We start from the raw sequence: 18892 nt of genomic DNA, 5'->3' as shown, positions 1-18892 counted from the left end.
TGCATAATTTGTGTCCATCAAGTTTTGAAATGCTTCTAGGCTTTCTCATTTAGTCTTTGTCTCCAAAATGAGCTTGTGATGCCAAATCCTATATCATAACTTTACAGGAGAGGAATTTGGAATGACTTGTCAACACTGGGCATATGGGCAGGCTTTTAAAACCATAACATAACTCACGGAAAACAAATAATAGAACTTATCCAAGCAGATTAACTGGACCATTTGACCATATATATATATTCAGGTTTTCAGACCACACTGGTTTGGATGTGTCTGACAGAGGTAAAGGACTGTATAAAGACATAAACATACATGCCTATATCACCTTCAGCACCTCTGGAAAAAAAAGCAAAATAACAATGGAACATAAATTCTATTTGTTTAATTTTATTTGTGAAAAAACACCTAAAAATCAGTTGAGTTTTAATTGACAATAAGTCAAATATGTATTATAAAAACACTTTAGTACAATGCAGTGTATTTTTGTAATAGTTCGTGTTGCCACGAATGGCCGCTGAATTTCAATTAAAAGAAAATCTGCCGTATATCTTTCAGTAAATGTTGGCTCATGTCTGTCAGAAAGGCTGTCAATAAAATAGCATTCACAGAGCATGGTCAAAAAAGGAATGGGGCTGAAGTCTCTTTGATATCAAGCCTTGTTAGATATATTTCACTTTGAGTTCTTTGATAATGTCAAATCAAAGCAAGGTCTTGACTTATAAGAAGCAACTTCTGGAGAACACAGGCAGAATAGATTCAGGGTTACTTTTCTAAAACCAGGCTGGGATGTGGGATGAGGGGAGACACCTGGGGCGAACTGGCGGCTTGCTAGGTTTTACTCGTCTGTCACCCCATTTTAAATGAAGTGATGTGAATATTAAACCCTACACAGGATCTTTGGAAAACCAAGAATGGAATGCATTTAAATGCTACTCCTCACTTACGGAGCCGTTAATGATCAAACCTCTTCACATCTTAACAGAACAGTGCTATCATAGTCTTTGTTATGATCCTTCTTTTTTCGTTTCTTTTTCCTTCCATTTCTTGTTTTGCTACCACCACTTGTGTCATTATTCATAATTCCATAATTCCTGACTGATTTTGAAGATTATCTCATGTAGCTTTTTGCATTTTTGTCCTCTTCCCACCCTCTTATCTCATTTTCATCTACATGTTATGACCCTTCCCTTCACCAAGGGCCCTGTACTATGAAGCAAGCTCAACATATGCATCATTTTTCTTATCTGGCTTCACTTAGCCAAACATTAGTGGTCACATACATCAACTCAATCAACTCAACGCCTGGTTTTCAAATGTAGCTATGAGTGTGTTCCCATGTTAGTGGTCACATTGGTTGCATAAACATGGACAGGTCTGCGGACAGCAGAGTGACACATTTGACAAAGAACTTTACAGATCAATAGAAATTGTTCTCCTATCAGCCAACAAAACATCAATTCATTTCCAAGTATCTATATTCTTTGTAGACTGTTCTTTTTAACATCCTGTTCTCTAATCTTGAACGTAGGTCTAGAGTTTGTTACTATGGCGATGTACCTCAGTTCATAAAATCACATCTGAAAAAATGTAAAATCCAGGTTCAAATCTACCTAGAAAAGCTGCCCAGCTAAGCTCCGAATGCTGCTTTGTAGTAAAGCCCTCAAATGTATGGTTAGCCTGTGTTTTAGACTGTGGGATTTTCAGGCGATCTCATGTGTCCTGTGTTTCTCTTCATCATCGTTTGCTGGTTTCTCCTTTTGCAATTTTCCAGTGTGGACCCGTGCCATTTTGTTTACTGGATTTCCTTTCTCTATTTCTCCATGTGAGTTTTAAAATACTGAATCCTTTAAAAAAAAATTGCTTTTAAACGCCACAAATACCAATAAAGTACTTGGCTCTCAGACAACAGATGCATTTGTGGTTTCTAGCGTTTCCTGTAGTAAAATGGGAGGCAGAGTCTTTATTTATGGAGCTCCTCTCAGTTGAGGTTTAGGAGGCAGACACTCCCTCGTTTTTAAATTGGGGCTTAAATTTTTTTTTTTTCGATCGACACCGATGAATTTGATAAGCTCATAGTTAGGGCCAGCCCAAGTGACCCTGAACCATCACTTGGTTATGCTGGTATAGGCTTAAGTTGCAGTGGGACTTCCCTTTACGCCGAGCACCTTTCCTCTCTGTCACTCTCCTTGCATTTATATTGCCACTATTGCATGTCATTAACTTTTTGCCTTCTCTCTCCCCCACAGTTTGTACCTCTTCCTTTCTGCTTCCTCCATTTCTCCGTTCTGCACACATTTCTGCCTCATCAGCACCGTGTTTCCAATCTGTGGTTATTCCCCAACCTGAACACTGCATAAAGTCTGTTTTTCAGTGCTTAACGTTTTTTTCCCCTTCGTCTCTCCTCTTATTTTAACAAGTTGAATGAGAGGAGAGAGGAGCATGACTATCTGACATTTAGTTGAGTCAGATGGTCATACTCCCTGAGCCTGGCTCTACTGCAGCTTTCTAACTATTAAATGGGAGGTTTTCCTCCCCACTGTCACCAAGTACTTTGCTCAAACTACATCATGTGGCTGCTGTCTACAATATTTCACGACCAATACCAAGTTAAAAGCCCCAAGATTTGGTGATCTATGTCGACAATTACATTAAATTCCATTTTCTTCTAAAATAAAAGCTGATAAAAGTGATTCAAGGTGAGGTTAGAAAATCTATAATGCTTTAATGTATATTAAAACCTGGAAATGGCAGGATGTCAGTGACTTATTGCTTTCCTTTTACTAGGCACATTACAATGCTGTTAAGGCTTTAAGACAGAAATAATAGCTGCAGCATGTAATTGATGGAGTGGGTATTTCATAAACTGAAATGCATTCGCCTCAACATAAATGAGAACCTGACAAAGTGGCGTTGCAGCCCGTGCCATTGGCTCTAAATGCTTTTACCTGTATTATGAAATTTTTAAAAAGATAAACAACTAAAACATGATGCTCTAAAGGCAATTAAGTGTACTGGAAACCCACCATTTCTATGGACATTGTTTTCCTGCTCTCTGCTGACATCTCTTAGCGCCGTGCAGCCGTGTGCGAGACATAACACTCCACTAAACACACTTGAATAAACAAGGTCTTGTTATGATTCTCACTTTAGATCTCTCCGCTTTGATTCAGATGTCCCTGTACCGTTGAGAGAAAATGCATTTTACATTTCAGTCGCCTTATTGTATGGCAATAAATGGAGCAACATATGCAGCAACTCTATTTGGATTATTCAATCGGCTTTCCGTGAGTGAGGAACGTTTCTGTCGATGCTCGATAACCTAGTCAAAATGCCAAGTGTGTGCAAGAGAGGACAGGAAGGAAAATCAACAGAGAAAGATCAATCTGTGGGAAAGGCTGGATGATTACTTCCACCTTAAGCTGGTTAAGATCAATGCGTACATATAGTGTGAGTGTGTCTGGAGACTGTATTATTCAAGACTATGCAGCTCCTGGACACCGCATACAGGAGCTGTGTGGAGTCTAATGTCAACAACAACTCAGAGCTGATTTGTGATGCATGTGGGTTGTTGAAGAATCTAAAATTCTTTAGAGGTCATTCGTGTGTTAAAGAACAGAAGATGATAGCAGTTGCAGTTGAGATGTACAGCTGACTACATTTGGACTGTGCTACATTAAAAAAGCCTGTTTAAAGCGATTATTATGAAAACTGAACAAAGTAAATCTTCCATAGTGCTTTGGGTTTAACCTGCTCCACAAGTAGGCTATAACTAAGAGCTAATGTGGTTGATCTAATTATAACCTGTTTTACTGCAGTGCATAGTCAAGATGATTGCACTTTAATGACTTCAAAACACAGACCTGAAACATCAAGTAGATTACCGAGGCATAAGTTCACATTAAGTAGGTACTGAAAGAGCCAATTGTGATGATTATGGCGCAAATATTCTGTATTAATTAAGAGCATAAAAAGACTAATAGTTTAATGCGTAAATAGCAGCTTTGTGAGGCTGAACCTAGACACATCAGTGCTAACATCATCAGACCAAAACGCTCACAATAACAAAGCTGACTTACTGATATTTACTGATATTTGATATTTACCAGTACCCGACTGGTGCAAAACACAAAGCCCTCTATACTCAAGGCTGCCACGAATCATCATTAGCGCTAATTCGTAAAACTAGGCAGCCAATTGGACAACAAAAATTTTTAACTAATGTCTTTTGCTCAGGCAAAGGACAAGGGATAATCAAAGTTATAAAAATCCATCCTCGGGGCGAAAGCTTAACAAAGAGAACATTAGTGAACACTAATATTATAACTAAACCAATAACCAACCTGCTGAATTTTGCTGTCAGCCTAGTTTGCTCACTTTATAATTATGTTAATCCAATGAATACATTATTTTCTTCCCCATTTTATCAGTAGTGCCGGAGTTAATTCACATGATTTGAAAACATTAAACTGTACAGTGCTTAACAAATTTATTAGACCACCTGTCATAAAAACAAGAGAATAAATATTATGAATTCTAAAACTAAAAATTACACCATTACTAACTGACTCCGTGTTTTTACAGCCATGTTTGAGCCGGCACACTGGACTTCAGAAATTAATCGAGCGTAATGTTCTACCACGGAAACAAAATTGTCTGTTCAGGTATGCAAGTAAATAACTGTAATTTGGCAGCTTAATCAAAAATTAATAATGTGCTTTACTGTTTGTTCCACTTTTGTGTGAAAGAGTAAATTTGAAAATTCATGGAGAACAGTTAAGTTTTTGGCATTAAAAATACATTTACATTAAATAATCTGCATTTCAAAAATGATTTAGGTAAATAGCAATATTGTTCATTTAAGGAGTCCTTGGCATAAACCTTACATTAGGTGTGGTCTAATAATAATGATAATAATAATAATAATAATAATAATTAAATGTGTTCAAGGCAAAAGGCAAAAAACCATGAGCCAAATCGAAAGAGTTAGTCCGTTTACTGTTCGAAAGCGTGGATAGTTTCTTAAGCACGTTGCTAGCGACTGTGTTAGTACCTCATACTGAGTGATGATCCCATAAGTCTGTGCTGGTTCTCTCCACTTCAGGATGATCTTCTCCTCATAGGCACTGCCCTGAATGGACTCCAGAGGAACCGCCCCAGGCACTGTGGGAAACGCGTACATGTGTTTATAACTACAGAATGAAGCAGTAGTTTACTTTAGTTTCGGTGTTTCCATTATTCTTTTAATTGTTTTTTACCTAAACTATGGATTAGCTTTTAACTGACCTGTTTTTTAATTCCTTTTTTTTTTTTTTTTTTTTTTTTTATAAATTAAATACTGAAATTGATTGACTGCTTTCCAAAAACGTCAGCAAAGTCGAAATCTTCAAGGACTGAAACAAGTTTCTAAGAGGTTTTCTCAGAAGGATTTTCTTGCCACATATTTGACACTTTTCACCTTTCTTAAGTTAAATTATTGCCAGTAGAAGTTGATGAAAGCAGCTGTAGCCCTTTCCACTATGATTTACTAAGCAAAGCACCTTAAACTAATGTGCATACCAAAAAAAGGCTTTTCAAGGATGCACACTAATAATGTGAGAAAGCCAACATCAAATGCATTTTTTTAAAATAGGAATTTGCAAGATTATTTGAAGTCAGTGTTACTCAAGACACTGTTATAGATGTTTTACAGCAAACCTGAACACTTTTCATACAGATAAAAATGGATAGAAAAGATGAAGTTGTAAACCCACGGGAACAGCAGGAATCTTAATCTTTCTGCAATGTTTACTTGTACTGAGATACTGCCAAAGAGATCTAGTCCTTTAACCCCTCATGCGAATTGCTTTCATTCTTTAAGCGAAAGAGACTGATGTGGAGATGTACTTTTTTTTTTTGGTTTAAAGATTTATCTTGAAGAACACAACTAGAGCTACACCCTGCCTGTACACTTTCTCCCATGGGACCCTAAGCACACAGATACACATAGCAGTCAGATACTGAGAAACAGTTGCCACTTTCAAGTTTCCAACCAGAGATATCTGAGCCAGACATGACTCTTTTCGTCAGCTGAGCCTGTTATCTGGCGGCCGGGGTTCCTTGAGACTTCTGTAGAGTTCATTTCCTGTGTCTGCTGAGGCAACACAGAAGATCTTTCATCTTTGAAGGAGGTGAAACAACTATCTGACACAGAGGCTTACTGTCTGACTTCTGTGCTCTCCTGAAAAATATTTGGAATATCCCAGACTTTGTTTGTGGCTGTGAATCGGATGAGAACCTACACATCCTAAAGATCGAAACATCAAAACTGTAAAAACAAAAGCAAGTTGTTCAGCTGTTGGAGCCGCGTTTTCTTTTATTAAGTCTTAAGAGAAAGTGTGTTAGTGTGCCATTTAATTTTGATAGCATGGAATTAGCAAGGCTACATTGTTCCAAGCGGATAATTATTAATGCATACTTCTACAAGCTGGAATTTTAGATCACAGGTTATGTATTAGTCAACAATTCATATAATCAGTGAGCATCCATGCTTGATGCTATAGTAATTAGCAATATTGTTTGTTTAAGGACAACATTGCAAATCTATATATAATTGCATATGATGTGTGAACAAACAGTTATAGATTAAATAAATTATTATAAATGCTTCTACATATATTCACTACAGTGCAAGTAGGTCATAATCCAGGTTAGAATCCAGTAGTAAATTCAGGCAGATGAATCATTTTGAGAAGTAAAGATCAGATTATTGAAAGAAGAAATTAAATGCAAGTCTTTGGGGGGTTTTGTTTTTTTTGAAACAATGAGATCTAATATAGTTAGTACATGTCTGTGAACAGGTGGCCACACAACATCTCCGCACACACAGACTACTAATCCTAGAGCCTGTTTCTTAAGAAAATAAGACTTAAGCTATTTACATTTATGCATATTGTTACGACCCCAGCTGACCCCAGTGTGAGGTTCCCTGTGTGCTTTGTGTTCTCTCTGTGATGCAGAAGATGGCAGAAAAACTGGCCAGTGTTCTGCGGGGCAATTTAAACCCCGCCTTCTGAGGCCTTGCTCCATCTCTTTGGTTCTTTTTTTTTTTGAGTTACTGTCTTAATTTGTTTTTTGCCAGTTGACCCATGCACCACTTTACACCACTGACATACACTTACACAAATCATAATTATTATAATAAACCCTTGGGAATTGTTCAGTTGCTGGCATGTCTCCATTCTTTGTTGCAGCCTACGAGCAACTAAATTGTGTCTCATTTGTTGCATAGTGAATTTAACACATCAGACTGTAACAAATGTCACGCCTCTACCCCCTGATGTCAGTATCACAAACCCAGTGATGGAACTGGTGATTAGCTCAGTAGGATAAGAAATGGGGAAGCTTAAACTCACAAGTATGAGTCAGAATTGAGGTGCACGGTTATTTTTTTTCCTCCACTGTTGAGAATGTTTAAACTGCATTTCGTTTTATTATAAATGATTAAGCATTAATAGAAAATATTTATCTCTCTGAAGTTAAAAAGTAAATTAAATATGTCTAGATGATGTTGAAGTATCTTGAACTGATGTCGGCATAATTTCCACAACTTTCATTTTGGAACTATTTTGTCAACCATGAATAGACATTGACAAACACAGAAATGTCTGCAATGCCTGGGTTTCAGTGAGTTTTAGAATGCAAATAGCATCTAAACGTAAAACTATTTTTTTCCTGCCCTGTTAGGCTTTATAGTTGAGAAAAAAAAAAAAGACTATTGATGTTACTTACCGTCCTCATCGGTCTGAACCTCCAGCTCTGTGCTCTCCTTGACACCCTCCGGGTTGCGCAGCACCAGCTTGACGCTGAGGTTGGTGAATGGAGAGAGATTGTGGATAGTGTGCTGAGGATCACGGCTCTGAGTGTCATAACACACTTCCTCACGCGTCTCCTCCTTGCCAGCTACTCTGTACCGGTACTGGACGGTAAGGTTGTAGCTGTGGCAGCGGGTCACGTTATAGCCCAGAGGTTCCCAGCGTACTGTAACCTGTTTGGACTGGATGTCCACCACCTCCAGCCTCCGTGGGCCGTGCATAGGCTCTGGCAAAATCAAGAGAGAGAGAGGAAGTGTGAACTTACATCAAGATAATCAATTAGGTCATATTAAATGCCAGGTGTTTCAGGCCAGATGCAATAAAATCAAAATTACTGAGGTTTACGTGGGCTAGAGAAAGCTCCTTTTCCTTTGGGCCCCCCAAAAAAAAAAAAATCCAGTAGTAGATTTTTCATAACACTTCAGACCCAGTCAATACTTTCATTCATATTAAAATACCACTTTTCTGTTTATAGTTCATATTTCCAGAAAATATTTTAAAATTTCAAAGGCACAGACTGATACTGAGCACTGCCAAATCCCATTACCGTTGCTAACTTGGGCTCATAGCAACTAAAGGCACCAAGACACCACAGGTCTGTCGCTGGAAACCCTCAGCAGGTGGTGTATCATCCCTTCAGAGCGTGCCATTCCTCTGCTTCTTCTGCCTTGTCCTCCGCCTTTTCTACTCCATTTTCCATCTCACCCAGTGGCGGTCAGCTATTAGCACCACACTGATACAGAGTCAGCCAACCTGTCAATCCAGGCAGGACACAACCCCCACTGCTATCCTATCACCTCTAATCACATACACTGTGTCTCCTTGCCTTTTCTCTTCCACTTTATCCATTTTCTCTCTCCTTCCTTCTCTCTCTTCTCCTGCCATCTCTTTTTCCGTGGCTCCCCCCTTTCTATTTCCCGTGCTCTCTCTTTCTCCTTTCCCCATCTATTTTCCCCTCTTGCTCTTGCACTCCCTCTCTCCCTCCTTTCCTACGGGAGGAAAGCAGCCCAAGCACAAGGTAATGGGATCAATTTCCATTCCAGGTTAAATTCGCAGTCCATTTCTCTGGAACTTAACACTTTACCACCTATTAGGAAGAGCCAGAGCTCAATTTCCCCGTTCCCCAGGAGACACAGTCCAGCAATTCAGAGGCGGCCACGGCAGCCATGTTTAACATTCTAGAGATGTGTGAAGGGAGACTGGACTCAGGCTAGAGCACGGTGTTCATTTTTACAGATTGTATAAAAGACAGAACAAACAAGCAAGAAACCAACAAACACTGTTGGCAACATCTTATTATGATCACATTAGACGTTTCTTTTTGTTATCTTCCACTATCCGGCGTATTACTACTGCGATAAAATGTCCGAGGTTTATCGAAAATCCTTTCAAATGATCTTGCAGGAGTTTGAGCAGCGCTATAGAAAATCTACAAGGTGGAAATGAACGGTTTCAAAAAATTAGGTCATGACATGTGAAAACTCGGGCCTGTACAAGTGGAAAAAGGGCTCCTTGATGAATGAAAGATCGAACGCTTGCAGATTTCACGAGGAGAAACAACGGATGTGATTTCTCCTGCACTTTTACAGACAAGATGAAATAGCATTAGAAGAGCCTGAAGGAGACAGAGGAAGAGCTGTTGAAGGCAGATTGGGAAAGGGATGTCAATGTGCAGTATATAGTACATGAAGCACAAAAGGCTACAAATGTGATGCCTCACAAAAGGCATAATCTCTTTCTAAAAGGGAAAAAAAATGGCATCTATGATATATTCAAGACGGTTTTGCTACTATAGTTCACATAAAAGTAAACATTCCACTAAAATTCCTCATTCAGCACGCGTATCCATCAGCTTTAATCGTAACTTAACAAGAAGTTGAAGAAAATATAGCTATCTGGTGTTGGTTTACTTTTGTTTTATCATTTCTTAGCCTGGATTTTACTGTGCAGCTAATGTTGTACTCACAAAAATGTAATCACACCCTCCAAAAACAAACAACAAAAAACAAAGATTCTAACAAAAAACTGGGAGCAACTGGCAATGAGAAACAGGCTTCTTCACTCGATTGCAGTGTCGGGAGAGCCATCCAGAAAATAGAAGTTTAAACCCCTTTATTTGCGGAACTATCTGTTGGCCGCACTCTGTAGGCAACGGTTACACTAAAAGCACAGAGAATTGCAGGGTGGCCAGGCACAGAAATCAAATTAAACCAGATGCTCTCAGAGTTACAAATGCACCAAAGTGTGAATCTCAAACAGACGTGCACAAGCGACTGAGAGTTAGTCTCATTTCTGGAGCGTTCAAGGAGAATGTCACACTTCCATCTTTGTGGAACATCATAGATAATGTCCACTGCACCCTAATTCGGGCCAATGGAGAGCTGCCAGGATGGGAAGCACTTGTGGAAAATATAACTGTGCTGAGAAACAGCCATAGCCCCACAAAGAAGGGACATTAATTTATTTGTGTCTATTTGTTTTACTGGCGGTAGGATTATTAGATTATTGTTTTTATTTTTGGGTGTACAAGTCGCAGGAAAGGTACACAAAGGAACATCGGCCGTTTGGAAGCAGCTTTTATAATTATTCTATAGCCTCTGCCTGGAGTTTTGTAGAGAAAAGGCTAATTGTTTGTTGCCCCACTGGCTCCCTGTAGTGCAAATGCCAGCTGTCTGAGGGAGGCAGTAAAACGAGAGGATCTGTGGCAGAACTTGTAACCCATGATTCAGAATGACTTCATTGCTTGCATGAACAACAAGGTGCCTTATCCGTTTTAGAGCCCGGTCATGGATGACTTTGAAGAAAGAGGAAAAGGAAAAAAAACACCTTGCATCCTCCTCCCTCACTTAATCTGAAATGAACAGGTCAGGCTGAATGGCTGATATCCTTTATAAGTCCCTTCATGAATAGATGAAGACCATGCAGCCATTCTCAAATGGGCCCACAGGCCCGTGAATGACAACTGATGAGATGAGCCTATTACCCCAGTTTACTGTGGCTGCAAGTTTAGTTTTATTGACTGAACAGTAAGAGGCTCAGTATCAAGAGCACAAACAGAAATAACAACAAGGAATAATAGGCTAGCTCTGAAAATCCATACCATTTTTTTCCTCCCCACAATGCTCTCAAGCTATCACAGTCTCAGGGCGACATTGGGGTGAAAGTACTAAAAATATGACTCCAATATCTCTCCAGTATGGCAGATATTTCTAGTGGAATAGAGTTATAATAATGGCTATGAAAGCATCCCTTGGAGCAGGAAATTACTGAGGTCTATCTTATGCCAGGGCACTCAGAACGAGCTCCAGTGAGAGCCAGATTGGTATTCCAAGCGGTGGACAAATTATCACCTGCCCCACACTCACCGATGTAATTGAATAATTTGAACTTGACATTTACATAGAACTATTAGTGATTTTTTGTCATTACAGTCTGACATTTAAATAATGTTTTTAGAAATTATCAGCACATTATTGCGTCTTGCTAATTTGATTGGGCCCTGCGTACATGCTACTGCAGCTCATGCGATAACATGATTTTGCCAAACATTAAATAAAAAAAAAAATTATAAAAACAACAACAAATAACCGCATGTTGCAACTGCCTGTCCTAGAGGGGGCTTCAAATGGTGCACTTAGCCCCTGGGAAGAGCAAGACATTAGTCCTGGATGAAAGGAAACAAATTGGGCATGTCTGGAGCACAGCCACTTTACTACTAGATGAATGTGTGTGTGCGGGCGTGTGTGGCTGTATAAAGGGGACCATGTGTGTACTCTTGTGTGTTTACCATCTTATGAGTGTAAAAGAGTTTCCATATGCGTGCACAGCAGCACACGTCTGGTTTCTCAGCATCTTTCTGGCTATATGTACAGAAGAGCGATTTACTTATCAGATTTTCCTCAGGCTTCGCAGCATACGAGCTATTCGGAAAGCCGGGATCTTTATCAGATCAACATCGATTAAGAGAAGAAAAGCCTGATGCTGGCTTAGACTTCCATCTACCTGCTCAGCAAACAGACCCAGAAGGGGGGGGGGGGGGGGAGAAAAGCCTGTTTCCCCAATGATTAGAAACCTCCAGCAAGTCAATGTGGCTCCCTTGCCTGTTCACCGTCTCATCAGGCTGAGGAAGAGGAGGGGAGTGCTTGTTTTCAGAAAAGGGGGGAGTGCTTTGACTTTCACAGGATTCACAGGATGGCCCGTAGATGGTCTGATTCCTTTGCGGAGCATGTCAGCCGGAGCTTGTCACAAGAAAGTACAGCTGTTGAACACGGTACCAAAACAACTTGATGACGGTGAGATTAAATCCTGGCTGGAAGGGTGTTTTCATGTAAAGTGTTCCGTTCTAGGCAGTCAGGCCTCGTATTGCCATCACTTATCTCTCTCCATTTTGATTTGTTATTCTTTCTGTTGTGTTTGAGCTGGGTGGGCTGGGAAACGAGCACATTTGTTTGCCTCTTTCTATTACATCTCACTGATAGCACTATGACCATTGAGGTAATGACATGGGTTTTACACTTAGGAAATCATTTTCATATCCGACAGAAGCAAGCAGTAATGATAGCTTTTGATAACCGACAATCAAAGCTCCATCACCCTCCTAGAGTGCTTCTCTATGCAATCCTCTGGAGGAACAGAAAGACTGTTTGACTCTGTGTGTGTATGTGCATGCATGTGAGAAGAGATGGAGGGAGTCGGTGTGTGGGTAGATAGGTGGCTGAGGGGACTGGAGAAAGAAAGCTAAGACAGAGAAGGGGTGGAAATGTCAAGGTTTTTGTTGCCATCAAATGCAACAAGTAAAATTAGGCCTCAGAGTTGACGTGTGTACACATATTATAACTAATGGCACTTTAAAAGGCACTGTACATGGACATCTTGTGACCCAATACAAGCATTAGTCAGAGACAAATGCTTACATGCTCAGGACACACACACACACACACACACACACACACGGACACTTTGCTCATACACCTTGGAGGCGTGGATAATCACAAGGATTTATTGAATGGTGGTGGTCGCTCCTCACTCTATCAAGTCCTTCTTTATAGGCCCCGTGATAAATGAGAGTGCCATGATGGGCGAGTGTGAGGGGCGGAGGGGCCTACAGTGCTCTGGATCAAATTGAAATCACCGAATGAGCCCGGGCGCCGGCCCAGGCCAGGCTGCCACCTTGTCTGATGAACCCCCTGAAGCTGTAGGGGTGGAGATGAATGGGCGAATGCTTTCCTTTTCACAGAACTAAAGAGAAGGGGACGGTGAAAGTAAGACATTCTCTACCAACACAGATGATGTATGACAAGATTCATGACTGTCAAGGCATATCTAGTCCTTTCCTGTTTTTGTAAACAGCCACGCTACTGTATGCTGGCCTAAAAATGCCAATAAGCTCAACGGCTTGAAAAGAGAAAACTAAGAAATACTGATTTTGTGTGGAAATGTCAAACTAAATATTTAGTTTTTGGATTACGCTGACATGCTGAAGACATGTCGTCTGACCACAATGGAAAGCTGCTTATTACTACACTCAATAGCTACAATTCTACACGACCTGACTGGAATCCAGACGGTGGGGATGAATATCATTTAATTGTTCGAGATATAAAAATCCTCTGAAGTCGCATTTAGGTTCATGCATTGATATAAGAGTCTCAGTTCTGGTTTTTATCAGGGGGAAAAAAACATAGTACATTAAAAGCCAATGCAACCATGTTAATGTAGTTTAATTCATAAACACCATTTTAATATAATACCATTTCACACTATAGCTGATTTATGTTTAAAACATAAATATACCATACTTGCAAGCTATAGCCAATAACTAATCAACTAAAAAGTCTGTGAAAATGGTTTTATATAATAATAATCAAACAATGATAACAACAAAAAAAGGCCAATTTTTATATACACAAATCAACAGACATGAGAGAAATGTTATGCATGGAAGAAAAAAAAAAAAGTGTATTTGCATGGAATCAATACAGGTTATTTACTACCATCATGTGTTGTAACATTTGGTCAGTGCAGTAGTTTAAACCCCCCCAAAAAGCTAAAATGAAGCCTGCAGTTATTATACATTGACTGTAAATTAAAAGAACAAACCTGCCAAGTGTGCGTCATGAGGTGAAATAAAGTGCGAGTCTACAAACCGGATGAAAACAAATGGGCAGCCAGTTGATGGAAAGAGCAGAGGCAGCTGAGGAGGAACTGGTTAAATCAATCTTTCATTTTGTTTCCACCAATATGCTGTGCAGTGATTGGGGTCAGGGTGACAGGCAGAATGACCCCCTCTTCCCTCATCCGTCTTAACACATACATGCCCACACACCCATCTCTCCTGTCAGAGCAGACTTTGTCTTTTGTGTTCAGGTTCCTCGGAAAATGGCTGCGGATAGGGCTTACAAATGGGAAGAACACAAGCTCTCATTTACCAATGGGGACGCAATCTCTACAGGAGCAGTGGGAGGTTACCAAGGTGATTCTTCAACTTCAGCACTACCCAGATGGCCCTTGTGCCACTGTCATTTGTCGCTAAAAACCCACATGTGTCGTATTCAACTCAGGGTGTTACCCACAGTGTAAATCAAAGTGAAGCGCTTGACTTTGTGAAATGGTTGCTGTGTTTTCTGAGCCACCCACTTAGGAGATATGAGATCCAAGATCTAGCTATCTAGGTGGGGGAATAGAGGGAATAAATCGCAACCCTTCTGACATTCATGTCCTTTAGTTGAGGAGTAGACGCAGAAATGTTCTTGAGTTAGAGTTATACAACCAGACTGAGTGAGTGCTTGTTGGATGCCTAGGAAAGGGAATGGGACATCTATAATTCAGCAAAAGGATGGAGAAAATCTGTGACAAAAATTACAGCAGATAGATCATAAATAATTAAACAGGGAGAATAGAAACATTTAAAGACCTTGAGAAGCATTTCAGTTCAAATTTAAAAACAGCAGAGAAAAAACCCAAAATCTTCCTGCAGAGCCTGACTAAACTACCGCTATTTATCATCCTCCTGAGGCTCAAGAGTAGAGGTTACTAACAACCTCAAAGATAATTGTTTATGAGGAGCTGAAGAAGCAGCTCTAGACTAGAAAGAGACTGAGTTTATGTGGATATCACCAGAGTATCATTTGTACACATCTGTTCTCAGACTTTGAATTCCTCCCTGTGTCGAGAATAGATGGATGGAGTGATGAAGGTGAGGGAAATGGTAATAGTAGTAATAATGAACTGGCTATAAATGCAGAATCTTTCCCACACTCGTTCCTTTCCCACAGCAGTTGTTTGAAGATGTGTCCTTGAGAGGAACACAATTTACCTTTTGCAGCGCCAATATCATAGAGCACAATTCACCATTCTACTTCCAACTGCCTGTGATAAAAAGACTTTTATTGTGGTCCTCCTATAACCTTCCTGCACACCACAAACTCAATCTACCCTGTTTTCTCTGACTGACAAAAGAACACAAATTCAATGGGCCTCAAACTAAGGCTTTTCATTCGCCTTGCAATAGGCAATATATAAACCCTATAGGTCACATGACTGGCCGCTATTGTGGGTGACAAACTGGACCAGTGTTATCTGAGATAGTAAGGTGAAGTGACTTTCTATTCATGGCTCAAGGCAACAATAGTGTTAATTAGACACATGCCTGGCAAACAATTTCCTTTCCTTTCGGGCCGTGAGAGACAAATCTGCTTAATCTCAACCTTAGCTAAAAAGCAACCATCACGAAGGGATAGATCTCACGGAGGAAAATTGCCCTGTAGACATGCACAAAGCTTCTGACGGGAAAAATAGCAGTTACATCTGACAGATCATCACTCTCCCTTTGTTGACAAAATGTTTGGTTAGACAAGAATTGGCGAGGCAGAATATAGTATACCGATTCAGTTAAGTGTGACTGCAAATGACGAAAAACGATGGAGTCAACATGCTTAGCTCTACAGCAATAATATCCTCTAATCTGTAAAACTACAAACATTTTTCTGAGAAGTGTTTGTTCAGTTCAGTTGAATTGAATTTAGATTAACTGTAAGGCATTTAAATATATGGTGCTGTGAACAAAAACATTCCTGATTTCTTAGTTTTTTGTATATTTATCAAAATTCGATGTTATTCAGAGATAACCTTTGTAAATACAAAATGCAGTTTTTCAATGATGATTTTATTTATTTTATTTCCAAACCGTCTTGGACCTGTGTGAAAAGGTAATTGCCCCCATGGTAAATCATAGATAGCTGTGATTAATCACAGTTTTGGAAAGCTGAGTTCAATTTCATTAGCCACACCAAGGCCTGGTTACGGCCAGATCTGTTGAATCAATAAATTACTTAAATAGAACCTGAGTGACAAGTCAAGTAGACTAAAATCTCAAAAAGCAACACATCATGTCACGATCTAAAGAAACTCAAGAACAGAGGAGAAATAAATCTATCAGTCTGGACTAACTAACTATCAGTCTGGAAAGAGTTACATAGCCATTACCAAGGCCCTGGGACTCCAGTGAACCACAGTGAGAGCTATTAACTAGGAAAAGAAAAAGAAGAAAAAAAAAAAAAATCAAGAAAACTTGGAACTGTGGTCAACCTTCCCAGTGAGTGGCCGGCCTACCAAAATTATTTGGAGAGTAATCAACAATCCATCCACGAGGTCACAAAAGAACCCAAAACAACATCGAAAGAACTGCAGGCCTCACTTGTATTAGTTAAGGTCAGTGTTCACGATTCAACAATAAAAAAAGAAAAGAAAGAGCCTTAACAAAAATAGAGGGGTCCTGGGGGAAAATCACAGCTGACCAGAAGGAACACAAAGGGTCGCCCCACATTTGTCAAAGAAAAAATGTCTCGATGATCACCAAGAGAAAATATCCTGTAGACTAACGAGACAAGCTGAACTTTTGGAGGGTTTGCATCCCATTACACCTGGCATGAAACCAACATGGCACTTCATAAAAGAACATATCAACACTCAAACATGCTGATGGTAGTGCGATGGTCTGGGGTTGGTTTGCTGCTTCAGGACCTGGACGACCTGCCGTTAATTTATGGCACTATGAATTCTACTCCTTACAAGAAGATCCTGAATGAGTAATTTAGGTAATTTTCTAAAGCTCAAGCACACTTGGGTTACACAGCGGCAATGAATGGATCAAAATGTTGGTAGATCACAATGAACGAAATGCTTGCACTGAATCCAGTGTGCATATTTTTTCATAGCTTGAATAAATAAATGCGTTACTGTAAAACATTAACTGAACAGTGGGTGGGTTGAGGAGGCGGCATTGAGTAGTTAAGGGGGCAATTGTTTTATTAAAAATAATGAATTTTATAGTTACTGGGGTTATCCGTGTCTAACTTTAAAATAAGTTTGATTATCTGAGATATTTATGTGACAAATATGCAAAAAAATTAAAGAAATAAGGGAATGGGAAAATACTTTCTCACGGCAGACAGAGAAACCAAGTCATTTGTCACCTAATCTGTGTGTCCTTAAGCCTTTATAAAAGCTTTTCAGAAGCCTTTCTGCTCTGACTCTTTTTTGAATATGCAGTTTAGTGAAGATCCAAGGCTGTAACACTTCTTTAAGGTAAGGTCAACAGTAAATTGTCATATATAATTCTACAATGTGCCCATAGAGAAATGCACTGTTTTTCCCCACACACTCTCCTTCACATACCTACCCACATACATACCTAAGACTAATGTCATTAACGCTGCCATAAAAGGTCCTTCAGTTTGTTCAGTGTCTACCCTTTGGCACATGGAAGGGATGGGTATTGAGCTACCAACCCTACATTTAGTGGACCACGTATTGCCTCCAAAGCTTTGGCCACCCAATGCTTCACATTGGGATATTAGTGAATCTTATTTTGTAGCACTGCTGAATTTTAACCTCAGAATTTCTTAGAGCCAGACAGCAATTTCTACAAAACCAACACGTTTTCTAAGAAGAGGTAAATGCTTGCGATTACTTTATATAACTGGTACTGAGCCCAACTATCCCCAGGTCAGGTCATCAAATCTTCTTGTCTATCAAAATAAATGGTTTCTTGACATATTAAGTATACATTGGGAAAAAAAAGGGGCCGTTTTATACAGTGTAGATTGCACTTTTCAAAGCCTCGTTTGACAGTTGAACAATGGTAGAAAAGGGAATAACATTAACCCAAATCAGTCATACCATTATTCATTACTTTGTAAGGTTTTAAAGGGATGACGGTGACAGGAAAGTTGTACTTTTTTATGAGCGGAACCTACCTACAGAAACCAACTGCGTAACACTCATTTATTTTTCAGAGTTTGTGTGATTCACAGACTTTTCAAGGTCAATATAGCAGTAGTATTCTTCAAAAAGGATCAAAAAGTTCTTTCATTATTTAAGCCATCTTATTTGGAACAATTTGTTCACTGTACATTGCCGTAACGCTGTCTTTTTATTAGCAGAATGCAATTTCAGCCATAATGAACTTTTATGTGTGACACCAAGAGCTTATACCCGAGCCCCACAGTGTGTAAGCACTAGATATTTTTTTTTTTCCATTTCTCATGCATGCTTTCAATCCAGCACCTGCTCTTGTTCTGATGTGGATTTGCATGCATCCCATCTTACCATTGTCTTTGTCACAACAGTTCTGTTAACATCTTTTGTCCAAAAGTATGCCACAAGTATGTTAATCCATTACTGGGCAAGAAACCATATTTAGTGAGACATCCTAACTGCCCCCCCCCTTCCCTATCCATGAGGTTTGAGAACCGGCGAAGGTTGCATCACAAAAAGTGACATTGTGGCATCTAACTTTATGGTAACATATATGGTAACTTCAATGACCATGATTTGTAACAAAAATGAAAAACTTAAAAGTCCCAAATTTCTTTTAATACCCTCCAATGATGCTTTAGCTCTAAATAAGTGTTGTGGTGAGTCCCCTTATAAAGACTTAAACCAGCTTTGTCAATGCATATAATCAGCAGTGCTGCAGTATATGAAGAACACAGCCTGCTTTGCTGCTGTCTGTAGTTTTTAAACAGAAGCCAGTTGTTGTT

General features: G+C 39.6%; 1 protein-coding gene across 9 annotated transcripts in view; it reads right to left on the bottom strand.

Annotated features, from left to right (window-relative positions):
- LOC100690029 (protein tyrosine phosphatase receptor type M) overlaps window positions 1-18892 on the bottom strand; it is a 162306-nt gene that overhangs the window by 71273 nt on the left and 72141 nt on the right. For all 9 annotated transcript variants that reach the window (XM_019348275.1, XM_019348274.1, XM_019348278.2 and 6 more), the window contains exons 8-9: window positions 7768-8076; window positions 5051-5160 (exon numbers count right to left, since the gene is read on the bottom strand). In XM_019348275.1, the coding sequence (XP_019203820.1) occupies window positions 5051-5160; window positions 7768-8076 (419 nt within the window). The remainder of the gene's footprint in view (window positions 1-5050; window positions 5161-7767; window positions 8077-18892) is intronic.

This window comes from Oreochromis niloticus, linkage group LG18 (assembly GCF_001858045.2).
Source record: "Oreochromis niloticus isolate F11D_XX linkage group LG18, O_niloticus_UMD_NMBU, whole genome shotgun sequence".
NCBI lineage: Eukaryota > Metazoa > Chordata > Actinopteri > Cichliformes > Cichlidae > Oreochromis > Oreochromis niloticus.
Note: the sequence above shows the minus strand (reverse complement) of the source record. Positions and strands in the feature narration are given on the sequence as shown.